The sequence below is a fragment of the Typopeltis vanoorti genome, chromosome 20 (assembly GCF_054136105.1).
Source record: "Typopeltis vanoorti isolate ZY-2024b chromosome 20, IOZ_Tvanoo_1.0, whole genome shotgun sequence".
Lineage (NCBI taxonomy): Eukaryota > Metazoa > Arthropoda > Arachnida > Uropygi > Thelyphonidae > Typopeltis > Typopeltis vanoorti.
In genome coordinates, this window is record NC_143568.1 from 57,731,204 (window position 1) to 57,745,557 (window position 14,354).

Genomic DNA, 14,354 nt, shown 5'->3' on the forward strand with positions numbered 1-14,354 from the left:
TTTGGAGGTTGTTGAAGAAGCTCAGAAATGGAGGAAAGAGTGCTGTAAAAGGAATTACAGATGATAAAGGTTACATGAAAACTGGAGAAAAAGATATCCTTGAAGTATGGAGTAATTACTTCGAAAAATTGCTAAATGAAATAAGCAGTGATAGCACAGTGGTAAAAAAACACTCAACAGGCATGTAGTCAGGAATACACACCCATACTTGAAGTAGAAAAAGCCATCAAAGGCTTAAAATGTGGAAAGGCAGCAGGAGTAGATGATATTTGACCGGAAATGCTGAAGTATGGTTGTATAAAAGTCTTGCAGTGACTGCATTGCATAGTTCAGAAGGCCTGGTGTAGGGATGAATTCCCAGTGATTGGAGTAGAGCTCTCATAGTATACCCATATATAAAAAAGGAAATAAAACTGAATGAGAATTACAGAGATATTTCCCTACTAAGTGTTCCTGGCAAGATCTATGCAAGTATACTTGAGAAACGGTTCAGAAGAATTGTGGAAGAAAAGCTTGGTGAAGAACAAGCTCGATTCTGGCCAAATGGAGGCTGTCATGGTCAGATCTTCACTTTACGACAAATAGTTGAGAAATCATGGAAATATAACAAAGATCTGCATTTAAGTTTTGTAGATCTGGAAAAGGCATATGACAAGGTGCCAAGAGAGAAGCTATTCAATACGCTACAGTTATATGGTGTCAACGGGGCATTATAATCAATTTACCCATTATAAAATGGGGAAAGTGATATTAAACCTGATATCAAAATTGGAGATGTTAATGTCAACTCTGCTTTATGGGAATGATGTTATACTTCTAAATAAATCTGTTACAAGTCTGCAAGGCTCCCTGATTAAAATGAATAACTGTTGTAATGGATATGGTATGGTCAGCAATAAAAAGACAAAGACAATGAAAATAGGCAGAATCGTTGAAAATGTCAACTGCATTGTGAACAGAGAACCTGGGAACTAGTAAAACATTTCACCTACTTAGGCACGATTTTTACTAAAGATGGTAAATTAAATATGGAAATAGACAACAGAATCAACAAAGCTGGTATGGTGGGAAGTCAACTGAATAAATTCATATGTAATAACAGAGAAATTAGTTGGAACACTAAATTAGCTGTATACAAGACAGTGTTCAAACCAGTTTTAACTTATGGATCTGAGAGCTGGGTCAGAAGTAAAAAACTTGACCAAAGATCAGATGGCATCAATAGCAATATCATATTAAAAACGAGGATATTAGGAAAGAACTTGACATTGTCAGCATCCAGAAATGCGTTAGCAGAGCTAATCTCAGGTGGTATGGTCACTTAAACAGAATAGGCGAGGAAAGATTAACAAAACAAGTGTTCTCTGCCAGGTTGGTAGGAAAATGACCCAGAGGAAGACCGAGCTATAGCTGCATTGATACGGTACAAAGTGCCTTAGATGACAGAAATATGAGATCTGATAATATTGGAGTCTTGACAAGTAACAGACTGATTTGGAGGGAAATTGTAGATAGGAAGTTAGTAATAATGTAAACTTTTCATGTAGTACTATCATATCCTGAGCACCCCTTTAAGGTACATGTCAGGAATTTGATGATGATAAAGTTCAGTGTTTTGTCTCTAGAGGAGGGTCTCCATTATTATCTTATCTTTAGTCCACTCACAGTCATATTATACTATTGGATTACAGATTTTCATCTGGAATTCACATTTTAAAAAAGAAAAGAAAAAGTAAGTCCTGTATTACAATCATACATAAAACCAATAGATTGTTTTTGAAATAAGAACATGTATCTCCTGTAATCCCAAATGGTAGTACTTGGTGAGATGGGAGGTGAAAACATGCAGTCATTAGAAAAGTCCTATAGTGTGTCATACTTGAATGAAGCAAGTAATGAACAGAAGCTATCTGAGCCGATGATTAGGATATTAAGTAAACATGTTGCCATAGTAATTGTAAAATCCATCATGGGAAACAAATTGAGCAAGCCTTTTAAAAATATTATTCATCAGAGAAATGAAAACATAAAACAGCAACTATTGTCATGTGTGGGCTGCAAGTGTTTCTGGATGAAAACTTCAACCTTAATGGATCAAATGCATGACACGAAACAGCTATGTAAGCTGGCATACCTTGCTGATATTTTTGCTCATTTTAACAACCGGTCTCTCTTTACGGGGTAAATTTATATCCATTTCTGATATTGTTCCATAAATGATGGTTGTGGTTACTAGGTTGATCTGATCACTAGATCTGATTTGTTATAACTCCTTCGGTTATTCTTTGCTTTTTTTTTTTTTTTTCCATAATAATGGAGATCGTGACCTTTAAAAATATTATATATAGCACCAGCAATTCTCAAACTATTAAGACACGAAAATATTGTGGAATTCATTTTATTTATTTTTTAATTACTCACACACTTATACACATCAGTGAGAGTGATCATTGTGTTTCTCTTTAGTGTTAGAAGGAATAACTTTTCTTATTTGAGATTGAGATAATTTCAAAAAATTTGTTTTAATTTTATACAACCAATGAAACATTTGAAATGTGCAGATATCTTCTACATTACCAGTTAGTAATCTGAAAAATGATTTTTTCTTCTTCTTCTTCTTTGGCTATTTTCTGTCCACTGCTGGGCAAAATCCTCCATTCAGTCCTATATTGACCCTTTCTGTGCCACTGAGTTCCAGCCATCTCTTTAATTGCATCTTCCCACTGTTTCTTTGGCCTTCCCTTTCCATCTCTGAGATAACCATTCAGAGATCAACTTTATCCATTTTTGAGTGTTAGTTCTTGCAATGTGATCTGCCCATTCACTTTATTAATCATTTGCTGAAGTTCTAGAGAATTACCTAAAAGAACAGTGTTTAGCTTTCATGGAATTCATTGTTTATATTTTTAATGTTATATTAAAAGTTCTTTTAGACACTTTGAAAGATATTTAAATTTCATATCTTCTTGCAAATGCTCCTGTATACACAAAATCTTTAGTTTGTTTGGTGAGGTGCTTATTATCTGTCTGGTTTTCTCTTTTCATTCGTTTTTGGCCATAGGTGACCTTGTAGACATTGTCCACAAAGTATTCCTGGTGAGATTTTTACACAATAGTTCACTGTTGTTCCCCCCCCCCCCCCCCCATTTTATCCGGGCTTGGGACTGGTACATGGCCAAGACATATTCATGACTGTAATCCATGTGCTTATCATCCAAGGCTAGAAAAAAAATAATAGAACCAAGAAGTCCTAATCCCAAGTATTCTAGATTTTGACTTCTGTACCAGCATAATGAAATCTTATTTAAGTCTTTATTATCAATAGATGTGATTTATGAATTACTCTTCTAAATATTAAGTAACTGAACTTACAGAGAAGGTGAGCCAGCACCAGAAGAAGCTGCCAAAGATCCACCAGAAGAGACTGCTCGAGAAATGACCTTAGATGAATGGAAACATCAGCAGGAAAGTAAGAGAAGTGTGCGTACATTTAATCTACGCAAGCCAGGTGAAGGAGAAGAAACTGGAAAATGGAAAAAAGCATATGTATTGAAGAAGAAGGTTGAGTCTGATGATGAAGAGGATGAAGATGATGATGATGAATATGAGGTAGTAATTGAGATTAATAAAGTTCATATAGTGTATAGAAAATTGTACTTAATTGTATTTAATCTCTCTGTGTGTTTGCTTGTGTGTGTGTGAGAGAGAGAGAGAGATTATTTGGGCTTAGCAGAATATTTTTGCTGCATAAAGTGTTACACTTTATGCAGCAAACGTGTACATATGTACATATTTTATATATGTTTGAATTAGTGTATCTAAACTCTTAACACTATGGTATGTGTTTTTTATGATTTTTTTACACTTTTATATCTGTTTATGTAGTTCTATGCATTATTACTTGCTCCAGAGACCAGACATGAAGCCTTTTCAAGCTACAGGCATCCAGTTGGTGAGGTTGTGGTGGTCTTACATTGGGTGAAGAAATTCATCTCCCACCCAAAGACGAGTCACAAACATCCATGCCTATGACTAAATTCGAACACGCGTACAACCTGACTGGCAAATGCCTTCAGATCAGCAGTTATCCCAAATTAAAATTATCTTATCCAAAATCAATGCAATATTATTTTTGCTATAACTTATAATGTATTATTTTAACTTATTTAAACATAGGTATATTAATATAGATAACTATAGTAATTTTTACATAATTACGTTCTTTTGTGGAAGCACCATCAATTATTACAACTGTTACTATGTAGCATTATATACACTGTACATCTAATTTTATTTTGTCTGATTTGGAATGTTTGACCCTTAGGATACAAATATGAAATTTCATTAAATTCCATCAACTAGAATGAATTATCACTGTTTTGTGAAAATCAATTATAGCAAAACTGAGGAGGGGATTTGTGAAGCAGTTTTACAACTAGGATATGAAAATTGCTCTCTTACAGTGTATCCACATGTCCAAATATATAGCATGTTAGCAGGCTATAATAATTTTCATCTGCAATTTATACAGTTTGAAATTGTTTAAATTGATGTTTTTTATTTGTCCGTATATCTTATGAATGTGGTACTTCTGAAAAAATTTTAAATATCTTAAAAGATTTTTAGCTTATGTACTAATTTTGTTTTGCTTGATTTTGTCACTATAAAGAGTAGGTTGGTTTCTATCATGAAACCAAAATCGAAATCACTCATCAAATTGTAATAAGATGTAAATGATATGGTTAGAGTTCAGTCGATAATGGAGTGCCCTTCCTTTTGTTGGAAAAATCTGGTTCAAATTCCCTCTTTGATGTGAGGAACCTTAATATGACTTTCCAGCTGGTCTCATACAGTGGTGACAGGGTGTTTTATTCCCTTCCAGAAACTTAGGTTTCCCGTCCTGCAACACAAAGAATGCAGTTAATTGGTATATCACAATATGCAGGTGGGATTAATAACTCTAACAGAACATGAATTAGTTTTCTGTGAAGCCAAGTTTGAATATTATCTATATGCATCTGTGATTCTTTTTGTCTCAAAAGTATTGATGCATATATTTGTTCTGATATCCAGTGTCCAACTTAGGATATCCCCCTTTTGGCCCTTTTTTTTAGCTAAAACTCCATAAATTCTACCAGATTCATATTTTGTTTCTTCTTCCTAATGCCACCCTTTCTGTAAATGTCGAATTGCTGCCAACCTATATAAATTGATCCTTCCCAACTTTCCAAACAGCTAAGACATCTTCCATTGATATTTGGATGTACACAATTTCCATTGGATTTCTTTTATCAACTGCACTGATATCTAGCAGCTTGTATTGATAATACGGCATTTGTTGTTACCAGTGATTTCACACAAATTTACATGGCCTTCCAAAAAATAAGATAAACCTTCATGGTATCTTTATTGGATCAGATCACAACCCTGTTTTGAGTTATGCACTTAGGGATGACATTAACGCTGTTGTCTGACATTACAAACATGCCAAGTAGAATATTCGTTATTTGTGTACTTCATTTCCTTATTGTTTCCTGTTTTTATTTACGGATTTTCTCCAAGAACATCACTAAAACAATTATTGCATGTGAAGATTCAGTTCCTTTCATTTCTGACTATTCTGAAGCTCAAAATAGTTTCAGGAAAATTATGAAAACTCGAAATATTTCTTAAAAGCAACTCGTATAGGCGACGTCTGCATTGCTTCAACCTTGGTATCACCTCTGGGTCTGGCTCCCACTGAAGAGACCTCAATAAAGATCAAGGCCAGTCTGGGTAGTGATCCTTCCCATAATGCATAGCATTGTACATGTATGCAAAGAGATGTGCTTTGCATTATGGGATACTAAGGCAAGTGATGTGAAGTTTGTCCACCTTTGCTACGAGTTGCCCCAGTCCTGGAGATGCTTCAGGCGCAAACTTTGCTTGCTTACACTTGGATAAAGGATTAAACTAAATATATAATTTATAGTCTAACCAAGTAGAACAAAACTTTTGCTAACTCATATAGGTGAATATGACTTCTGCATTGCTTCAACCTTGGTATCACCTGGGTCTGGCTCCCACTGGAGAGATCTCAATAAAGGTCGAAACCGGTCTGGGTAGTGACCCTTCCCATAATGCATAGCATTATGTATGTCCGCATGTATGTGCTTTGCGTTATGGGATAATAAAGCAAGTGATGTGAAGTTTGTCCACCTTTGTCACAAGTTGCCCCAGTCCTGGAGATACTTCAGGCGCAAACTTTGTTTGCTTACACTTGGATAAAGGATTAAACTAAATATATAATTTAAAATCATATCCAAATGGCAATGGATCTTTTGTAGCATTGCTTGCAGCAAATTTTCTGTGGGTAATGTTGTAAAAAGCCTTAATTTTCTTACATTGAACTTCAGCATATGCCTCCTAGAGTCCAAAACGTGTTACATTCACCTAATACATTCAGACATCCCTACCATGAGCAAGATTTGAACCCACAGCCATTGGTTCAAGAGCAGAAGTGCTCTTGAACTTATAGTACCATTTGGCCAACCACTTTGGCAGCTGTTGGTTATTATTCACTTAATGCTGCTGAATATGTTATGTTAGTTATTCTTATTGACTTTTAATGTAAGTGTATGAAGAGTAATTATTTTGTTGAATATGGTATTGGTTTTGTGCATATATACAAATAATAAACAGAAAGAAATTTGCACTGTTCACTTTATCTGACGAGGTTGCTAAATGGCATTTGTGATTATCTGGAGATTTGGGTGCCAAAGTTGGCTCTTTTTTCTGTTTGTTTCATTTTAATGCCTTCCTGTTCCTCTGGCATTTCCCCTTCAGATTAGAAATTAGACCATGTCCAAACTAGTCCTAAGAAAGAGTAGCCATTCTTTACCATCAAATTATCATTCAATTTCCTGATATGTACTCCCAACAGGTGTTCTGGTTACTATGACGGCACTAATGATTATGTTTATGTTATTATTAATTTCTTATCCTCCAAATCAATCTATTATTTGTGAGCACTCCAGTGTTGTCATGCCTAACATTTTGAAGGTCAGAAGTGCTATCTAAGGCACTTCTGACCAAATTAATCCACCTAGTGTCCACCATGTCATCCGTCCATCCATACATATAAGCATGAAAAGTTTGATCTAGGACTTGTCTTTTAAGTCATTGCCATTTTAAACTATAGCACATACTCAGTGCTGATGCATTATTAATATTGCCTTGACTTAAACTGGACTACTACTATACCCAACATTTGCAAAAGCCTCTAATCCTTATTATTCACAAATATTAACTTTATTATTATTTATGAATTAACCTTATATCTACTGCATTATTGCTATTCATTGTGGATTGCCAGTTCACTGAAAGATTATCTGTAATTTTCAGATCGAAATATCTAATTTTATATTTTATTAATAAATTTCTTGTTCAAAGAACCTTTGAAATTGGCAATCCTAATTTCAAAGGATGCATAGTAGATCACAAAATGGTAATTTGGTAAATAGACCTTTTTGGAAGACCTGATTGGATGCTTTGGAAATATCTAGAGCAACCATATGGGTTTTGCGCTTTTCCTTGTTCTTGTTGGCAAGTAGATCTGCTTTGGGTTGAGAGTGGTAGAAGGCAAGAGGTGTGTCTTGTCTCTGGTTAATGTTTCAGTAGTGTACACACACACACACACACACACACACACACACACACACACACACACACACACACACACACACACACACTCTCTCTCTCTCTCTCTGTGTGTGTGTGTGTGTGTGTGTGTGTGTGTGTGTGTGTGTGTGTGTGTGTGTGTGTGTGTGTGTGTGTGTGTGTGTGTGTGAGAGAGAGAGAGAGAGAGAGAGAGAGAGAGAGAGATAAAAAAAGAAAGATGGGTGGGCAGGAATTGCATCCATATATCTTCACAAGGGATCTTATTTCAGTTGTTTTGATCGAAAGAGCAAAAACAGCCTACCCAAGAGAAAGGAAGATTAGAAATTATGCAAGCCATTCCATTTGGCTAGATGAAGAGCCTTCTACAGGAAAGATTTGGTTGAGATTACCAATGGAAGAGGAAGTGACATCTATAGCATGTTTCTCAGGAAACCTGATTAAGACACCAAGGTTCATAATTTATTTAAACAATATTACAATCCCAAACTAACTAAATTATAAAACACAATTCAAGCCATTATAGATTGTTTCACTTACTCATTGTTGCATGTTTACTGTAACATGTAATGTGCTCTGAAGTTGCTGGTTAGCAATCCAACAAAATATAAGCCAGTAAATTAACATCTTATATATAAATATATATAAATTTAGTTGGTTTAGTGTTGTAATACCATTAAAATAAGTTATGAATAATGTTCAACTAAACTTGTCTGTTAGATTAAGAGATCAAGGTGACTGGATACGGTTATTACAAGATTGTTGCTAGTAGTTTCCTTCCAAAATATTAAGCATTCTTCATCACTTCTAAATTGGAGAGGGAAGCCAACCTGAGTTGTGAATCTTCAAGTTCCCAGGACCTCACTGTTTGGATATTTGGTTTTATATGATCACCAAAATATGAAAAAGGTCAGAGTGGCTATCAAAATTTGGACAGCAGCAGAGATAGCAAATTAATGAAGCTAAATATGGTAAAGAAAATGTGATCCAGAACAGACCATAAGGGATTCATGATTTACTGATTGGCTTGGGATGTCAGATGTGTCAAATGCACAGATTCAATCCATCCTTGTGGTAGAAGGAATCATTCAGTATATAGTTTTGGAACCTGAATATAAACAGTGTCATGATTGAGAGTTTAGTCAAGATTATTAAAAATAAGGTTTGGTTTAGATGTCCATAAATTGTGGTATACATTTATATTGGAACTGAGACCATAGAGGTCGATGGTCGATTGTGTTTTTGGTTGGATATTTTTTAGGAGAAAAGTTAGTGTTTTCTGCTATTTTATAGTATAGTTTTTGAGGAAGTTTATTTTTATCTACAGTGCTATCAAATTTTCTTAAGATGACTTCATGGTTTATTTCTGTTGAGGAGTTAACAAGAGGGCATGTAATGCTGACGAAGATCCCCTCGTATGCCTCCTGCACTCCACTATGCTCCTTCCATGCATGACTGGGTAGAGTAAGTAACAGCTTGATATTTCCTAACCGGAAATAATCTAGCCTTCTAGGTTATTTTACTGCTGTATTCTTAAATGGGGATTGTTTGGCATACCCATGAGATTCTTATCCATGGAAGAAGGGAGAGTGGGGAAACCAGAAATCTTGCTCTGGGGGACCAAACATGGTAACAGCCATTCCAATAAACAAGGCTTGAATGTTTCTTCAGAATGCAGTCCATGAAGGCAATGAAAGTCATCTACCTTTGGTGGTAGTATTTATGTATTCATGGGAGCAGTTTTTGCTGAGCTGAGATCCAGTTATGGAAATATGCTAGAGCTGGGGAAAGAGGTGTAGGCTTGCCGAGGTCGTATGTTGTGCTTCACCATGTTACTACAAGACAAATAATTTCATTATATGAATTTTGATCAACCCAATTTTTTTATACTGCTTCTGGGCACACAGCAAATTGTATTCTTTATTCTGCTTTATGGTATATGCAGATTAAATCATTTCAATTTGAACCTAGTGAACAGAAAAGTTTTATTTTACTTATTTAAATGTGAACAGCTTACATCAATTTATTGTTCTGTTTAGTACCTGATTTTGAACTTTATGATTTATATACACTGTGATTTTAAACTAATATGAAAATTTATTTTAATGATTTTGACTTTAAGATAATTTTTGTTACAGGATGATTATTCACATAGAGGAAGACAGAAGATGCTTGTTGATATAGAAATCAACTTTGGCGATACTCGTGGACATGGACGAGGACGTGGAAGAGGCGGGCGTGGAAGAGGGGGACGTGGTGGATTTGGTTCCCGCGGAGGAGGTGGAGCAGCTGCTGCTGGGGGTGGTGGTGGTGGCACTGGTGGAGGTAGTGGCAGTGTTGGTACTGCTTCCTCTACTTCTCTAGAGAACAAATCATCACAGCAGTCTGCACCAAGAGTTGATGACTGGAATGACTTTCCTTCATTGGCTGCAGCCTAAATGCATACTGCCTGAAATCCAGCCACTCTGCTGATAATTGCCAAAATTCCTCTGGAGCTGACAGGAAAACTACATTGAAGAAAATGCCTTTTAAATCTGACTTTTGATCACATTTTTGTAGGTACCACATGGCCTCCTGGCTGTTCAAGTTGCACTACTTGTCTGCCACTGTTAAGAACATGGTTAACCAGAGTATTATCATGTTGAAATATTGCTTCTTATGAGAAATTCCTCTAGTTTTGTATGGAAGTACCTATCCTCTGATGTTAGCTAGGATGCTGGTGGCAGCCTGGACTGCATTCTGTTGGGTTGTGTTTGTCAGACAAGTACTTTTAGTTGATAGAATTTCTTGTTGCCTCCACGAGACTGTCAGCTAATGGAGGTTGAAAGACATCAGTGAAGTGTGACACCTGGATTAAAAATGTCTTGTTTTTACATCTTTTACTTTTGTGGTGATAAGTGTAATTTACAGGGTGATTTCAAATAAAAGTGTCTGCTTCATTGTGGTTATAAGTCTTTGTTTGTTAACATAATTTGGGAATGAGTTATTGAATACTGTCAACTTATGTTTAAAAAGTTTATGACAGCTCAGATTAACAGGTTTAAATTTAATAATTTGGAGGTGGTGCACTTGATGTTCATTTTGATTTATTTGGTCAGATAAAAACTCATGCTTTATCCTGTAGTGATATGCTACTTTGACATGCGTGATATTAAATATCTAAAATAAGAACCCTGGAGTTCTTATTTGCAGGCAATTCTCAATTTCATGTTTTTGTTGTTATTGATTTATTTATTTATGCAAACTCTACTGCATCTGTACTTCAGTAGACAGGTGGTTACATAGGAACAGGGGACCCGTTATGTTTGCTGAACACATGGAGAAACAGTGTGAGAAAGACTATTCCAAAGAATAGATGCAGTAGAAGAGGAGCACTAGAAGTTGATTTGGAGCTAAGCTGTGGATAAATATTAATAACTGCTTATCTCTATAATCAGTTGTAAAAGTTGTTGGCTAACCGTGCAGCAGAACAATACCCATGAAATTACCTACATAATAGACATAGTAGAAACATCAAGCAATTTTCAGGAAGTTTGTGGCGCATCATCCCAAATGTTAGAACAGTAAAGTTGGAATGTATTTGGGATTTGTGTGGTGTTAGCAGTTGTTCATGAGGGGTTGTGTCTTGAGTACAAAATAATAACTTTTTGGAGACTGAAAAGGTTACGGTTGAAGTAGAGGTGTAAGTCAGCTGAAGAAAATAAATGAAACCTAATTTTGTCTGGAGATCTAGGTATTATTATTATGGGTAAAAGGACAGATGAAGTGACAAGGCTCTCACCCAACTGGAGAAGGATGGGGGGAATTAATGTTTAAAACAAGATCATGTAATATTTGCATGCAAAGGAAAGGGGAAAACTACAAAAGTTACATGGTAAATCAGCTTCTATGCCAGACAATCAGATATCCTGGAAATGTGAAAGTGTCCACACCAGTTTCTCCAAACCTTTTCATGATCTCCTGTGGAACAGAAGTAGCATAATTAATCCACATTGGTAGGTACTAATTAATTTATGGACTAGGTGGAGATGATAGTTTGGTTGACTACTTATCTTCGTTTGTGTGTGTGTGGGGGGGTAAATACAGACTTTCTTGCATATTATAGGATGTTGTGTAAGGAAATTAACAACATAGACAATGATATAGGTTGATAAATATATAATAAAGATAAATATAAATAGAGAAATAAATAACTAAAAATACTTGGCCATAGTATTGAACGGTTGCAGCTGCAACCATTTGTACTATGGCCAGTAGGTATGACAGCCTACATCCATATATCAGAACACCAAGATTACATCCATTTCCATCACTACAACTACTCAGGATTAGCAGACCATACCCTGGATGCCAATCACAGTGTTCAGTGGGAAAAGCCACATAAGCCAATTTTAATTTGAGAGGCATTTCCTCTAATCTGTTGCAGCTCTTACCAACTATCCCAAACTAAACAAATATGGTTGTATCAAATTGCCCCTCATATAGGGAAACGCTCATTGGCAAATAGTCAGACCACCACTGAAGCCAGTATGTGGCATAATTATAGGACTTCAGGTCATCCTGTATCTCTCCTGTTCCATCTTTGTTACTGAAGTGTGCCTATGTGCACAGGTTTAATACCAGTGTATTAATCTCTGAAGATGCTGATGTCACTTTGGAAAATATAGAAATTAGTAATTATACTCTTTTTCAGGATATCTTGGAAGTAGCAAAATAAGCTACATTTCCGGCTTTTCTTACCATTCGTACTATAGGGTTATGCTGTATAAAATAGTTCCTTAAATTTTTTATGTTATCATATCGTGTGGTACTTTGTATATAATTATTTTACTACTTCCTTACTTGCCGATGCCAGCATTATTTATTTCCTACCATTAAATTGTTACAGGAACTTATTTTTGGAAAATGCAATTATCTCTCATGTGGTCTCTGGTGGCTGCCGGCTTTACCCTAAACATGACGGAGGTGAGTGGTGGTGTTGGCTCTTCATTCCCACTCGTGGTAGTCTAAAATTAGTAACACATCTTAAAGGCAAACCTCTGAGAAGCCCTGAAAATTGCATCATACTAAATGTTTACGCTGGTTTACGGACGAGAAATCCTGATGAAACAGTGGGCAATATCATGAAGCAAACAGCGGAACTGGCAGGTGTAAGCAAGACGGCAGTATACTGCATGAAGAAGGAACTGACCAAGATGGGACAACTGCATATTCCAGGGAAGAAGAGACCTAGCACCGTAGGACTGTGCACATGCTCAGTGAAATACGACGACTTTATGCTGTCAGCAATTCATCAGAAAGTGCACTATTTCTTCCAAAAGAACGAAATTCCTATGATATATAAGGTAATGACTGCTGTAAACAATGAAGATCCCCTCATATTTCATTAACAACAACTTACCAGTTGTTAAAGGACCTTGGTTTTGTTTTTATGCCACAAGAAAGTAATCATCGGCATTACTTGAAACAGAAAATAAAATATCCTGATAGAATACAAATATGGCATTGCCAGTATTTGTATTCTATCAGGAAATATCATCGCGAGGGACGAAAAATTTATTATACAGACAAAACCTGGGTGAATGCCAGTCATACCTGCACTAAAGTTCTCCATGAGATGACAGTAAAAAGTGCATGTCAAGCACTTTTGTTGGGCTTACTGACAGGCCTGAAAGCACCAAGGGAAAGAGGTCTCGTATAATCATAACACACACTGGCAGCGAAGAGAAATTTGTACCAGGGCCCTTTGAAATTTTACGAGTACAGAAATCATAAGGAAATGGATGGAAAGCACTATGAACATTGGTTCACAAACATGTTTTGCTTAACAGCATTATTGTAATGGACAATTGGCCTTACCATTCTGTCTGACTGGAAAATGTGCCGTCTCAGGCTACACGCAAAAAGGACGTTCAGAAGTGGCTGAAGGAAAAGGAATCGGTTTTACTTCTGATATGGTGAAAACAGAACTGTTGAACTTGGTGGCAAATGTCAAGAGTCGGTTTCAAAAATATCGCATTGACAGTATTGGCAAACAGAAAGGACAGGCAGTTATTTGTCTTCCACCATACCATTTTGAACTGCATCCCATAGAACTCATCTGGGCACAAATTAAGGGGCATGTTGCAGCTAAAAATACAACTTGCAAAATTTGACTGGTCATGGAAGGATTTCAAAAAATTACTGAGTGCATGTGGAAAAGTTGCATAACCCATGTTATTTAGGAAAAAAAATTCTGGGCCCTTGATGGAATGAGAGATCAGGTGGTGGAAAACGTTTTACGGTAGATGATAGCTCTGAATCTTTTATTTAGCGAAGACTCGCAATCTGATGATACTACCCACAGCCTGAGTGGTGTTGAGGAGCTTCCTCATTAAATTAATGAAGGGATAAGAGTGTTTACGTATATATTATTGTAATAAAATGTCATGTTCGGAAATGTACGTTGTGACGAGTGAAGTTCACTTCATAACGTAAACAATCGCTGCTTATCTTAAGCCAGTTTATAGTAAACTAAACATCCACTTTGTTACAGCCTATCAGTTAATTCTAGAAAATCCAAAGGCACATATAGAGTTATCATATAGATAACTCTATATGTGCTCAATAATAGAATTATCATATAGAGTCATCTTGGCCGTGCAATTTTATATTAGCAATCATAATGTAAATGTTATACATAGAATGGTGTGATTCGG

At 36.0% G+C, this 14,354-nt stretch overlaps 1 protein-coding gene across 3 annotated transcripts in view; it reads left to right on the plus strand.

Annotated features, from left to right (window-relative positions):
- The window catches only part of LOC150095463 (intracellular hyaluronan-binding protein 4-like), a 127,610-nt gene extending 117,015 nt beyond the window's left edge, over positions 1-10,595 (plus strand). For all 3 annotated transcript variants that reach the window (XM_090409786.1, XM_090409787.1, XM_090409788.1), the window contains 2 exons: positions 3,375-3,609; positions 9,795-10,595. In XM_090409786.1, the coding sequence (XP_090265912.1) occupies positions 3,375-3,609; positions 9,795-10,094 (535 nt within the window). In that variant the 3' untranslated portion in view covers positions 10,095-10,595. The remainder of the gene's footprint in view (positions 1-3,374; positions 3,610-9,794) is intronic.
- The last annotated feature ends 3,759 nt before the right edge of the window (positions 10,596-14,354 follow it).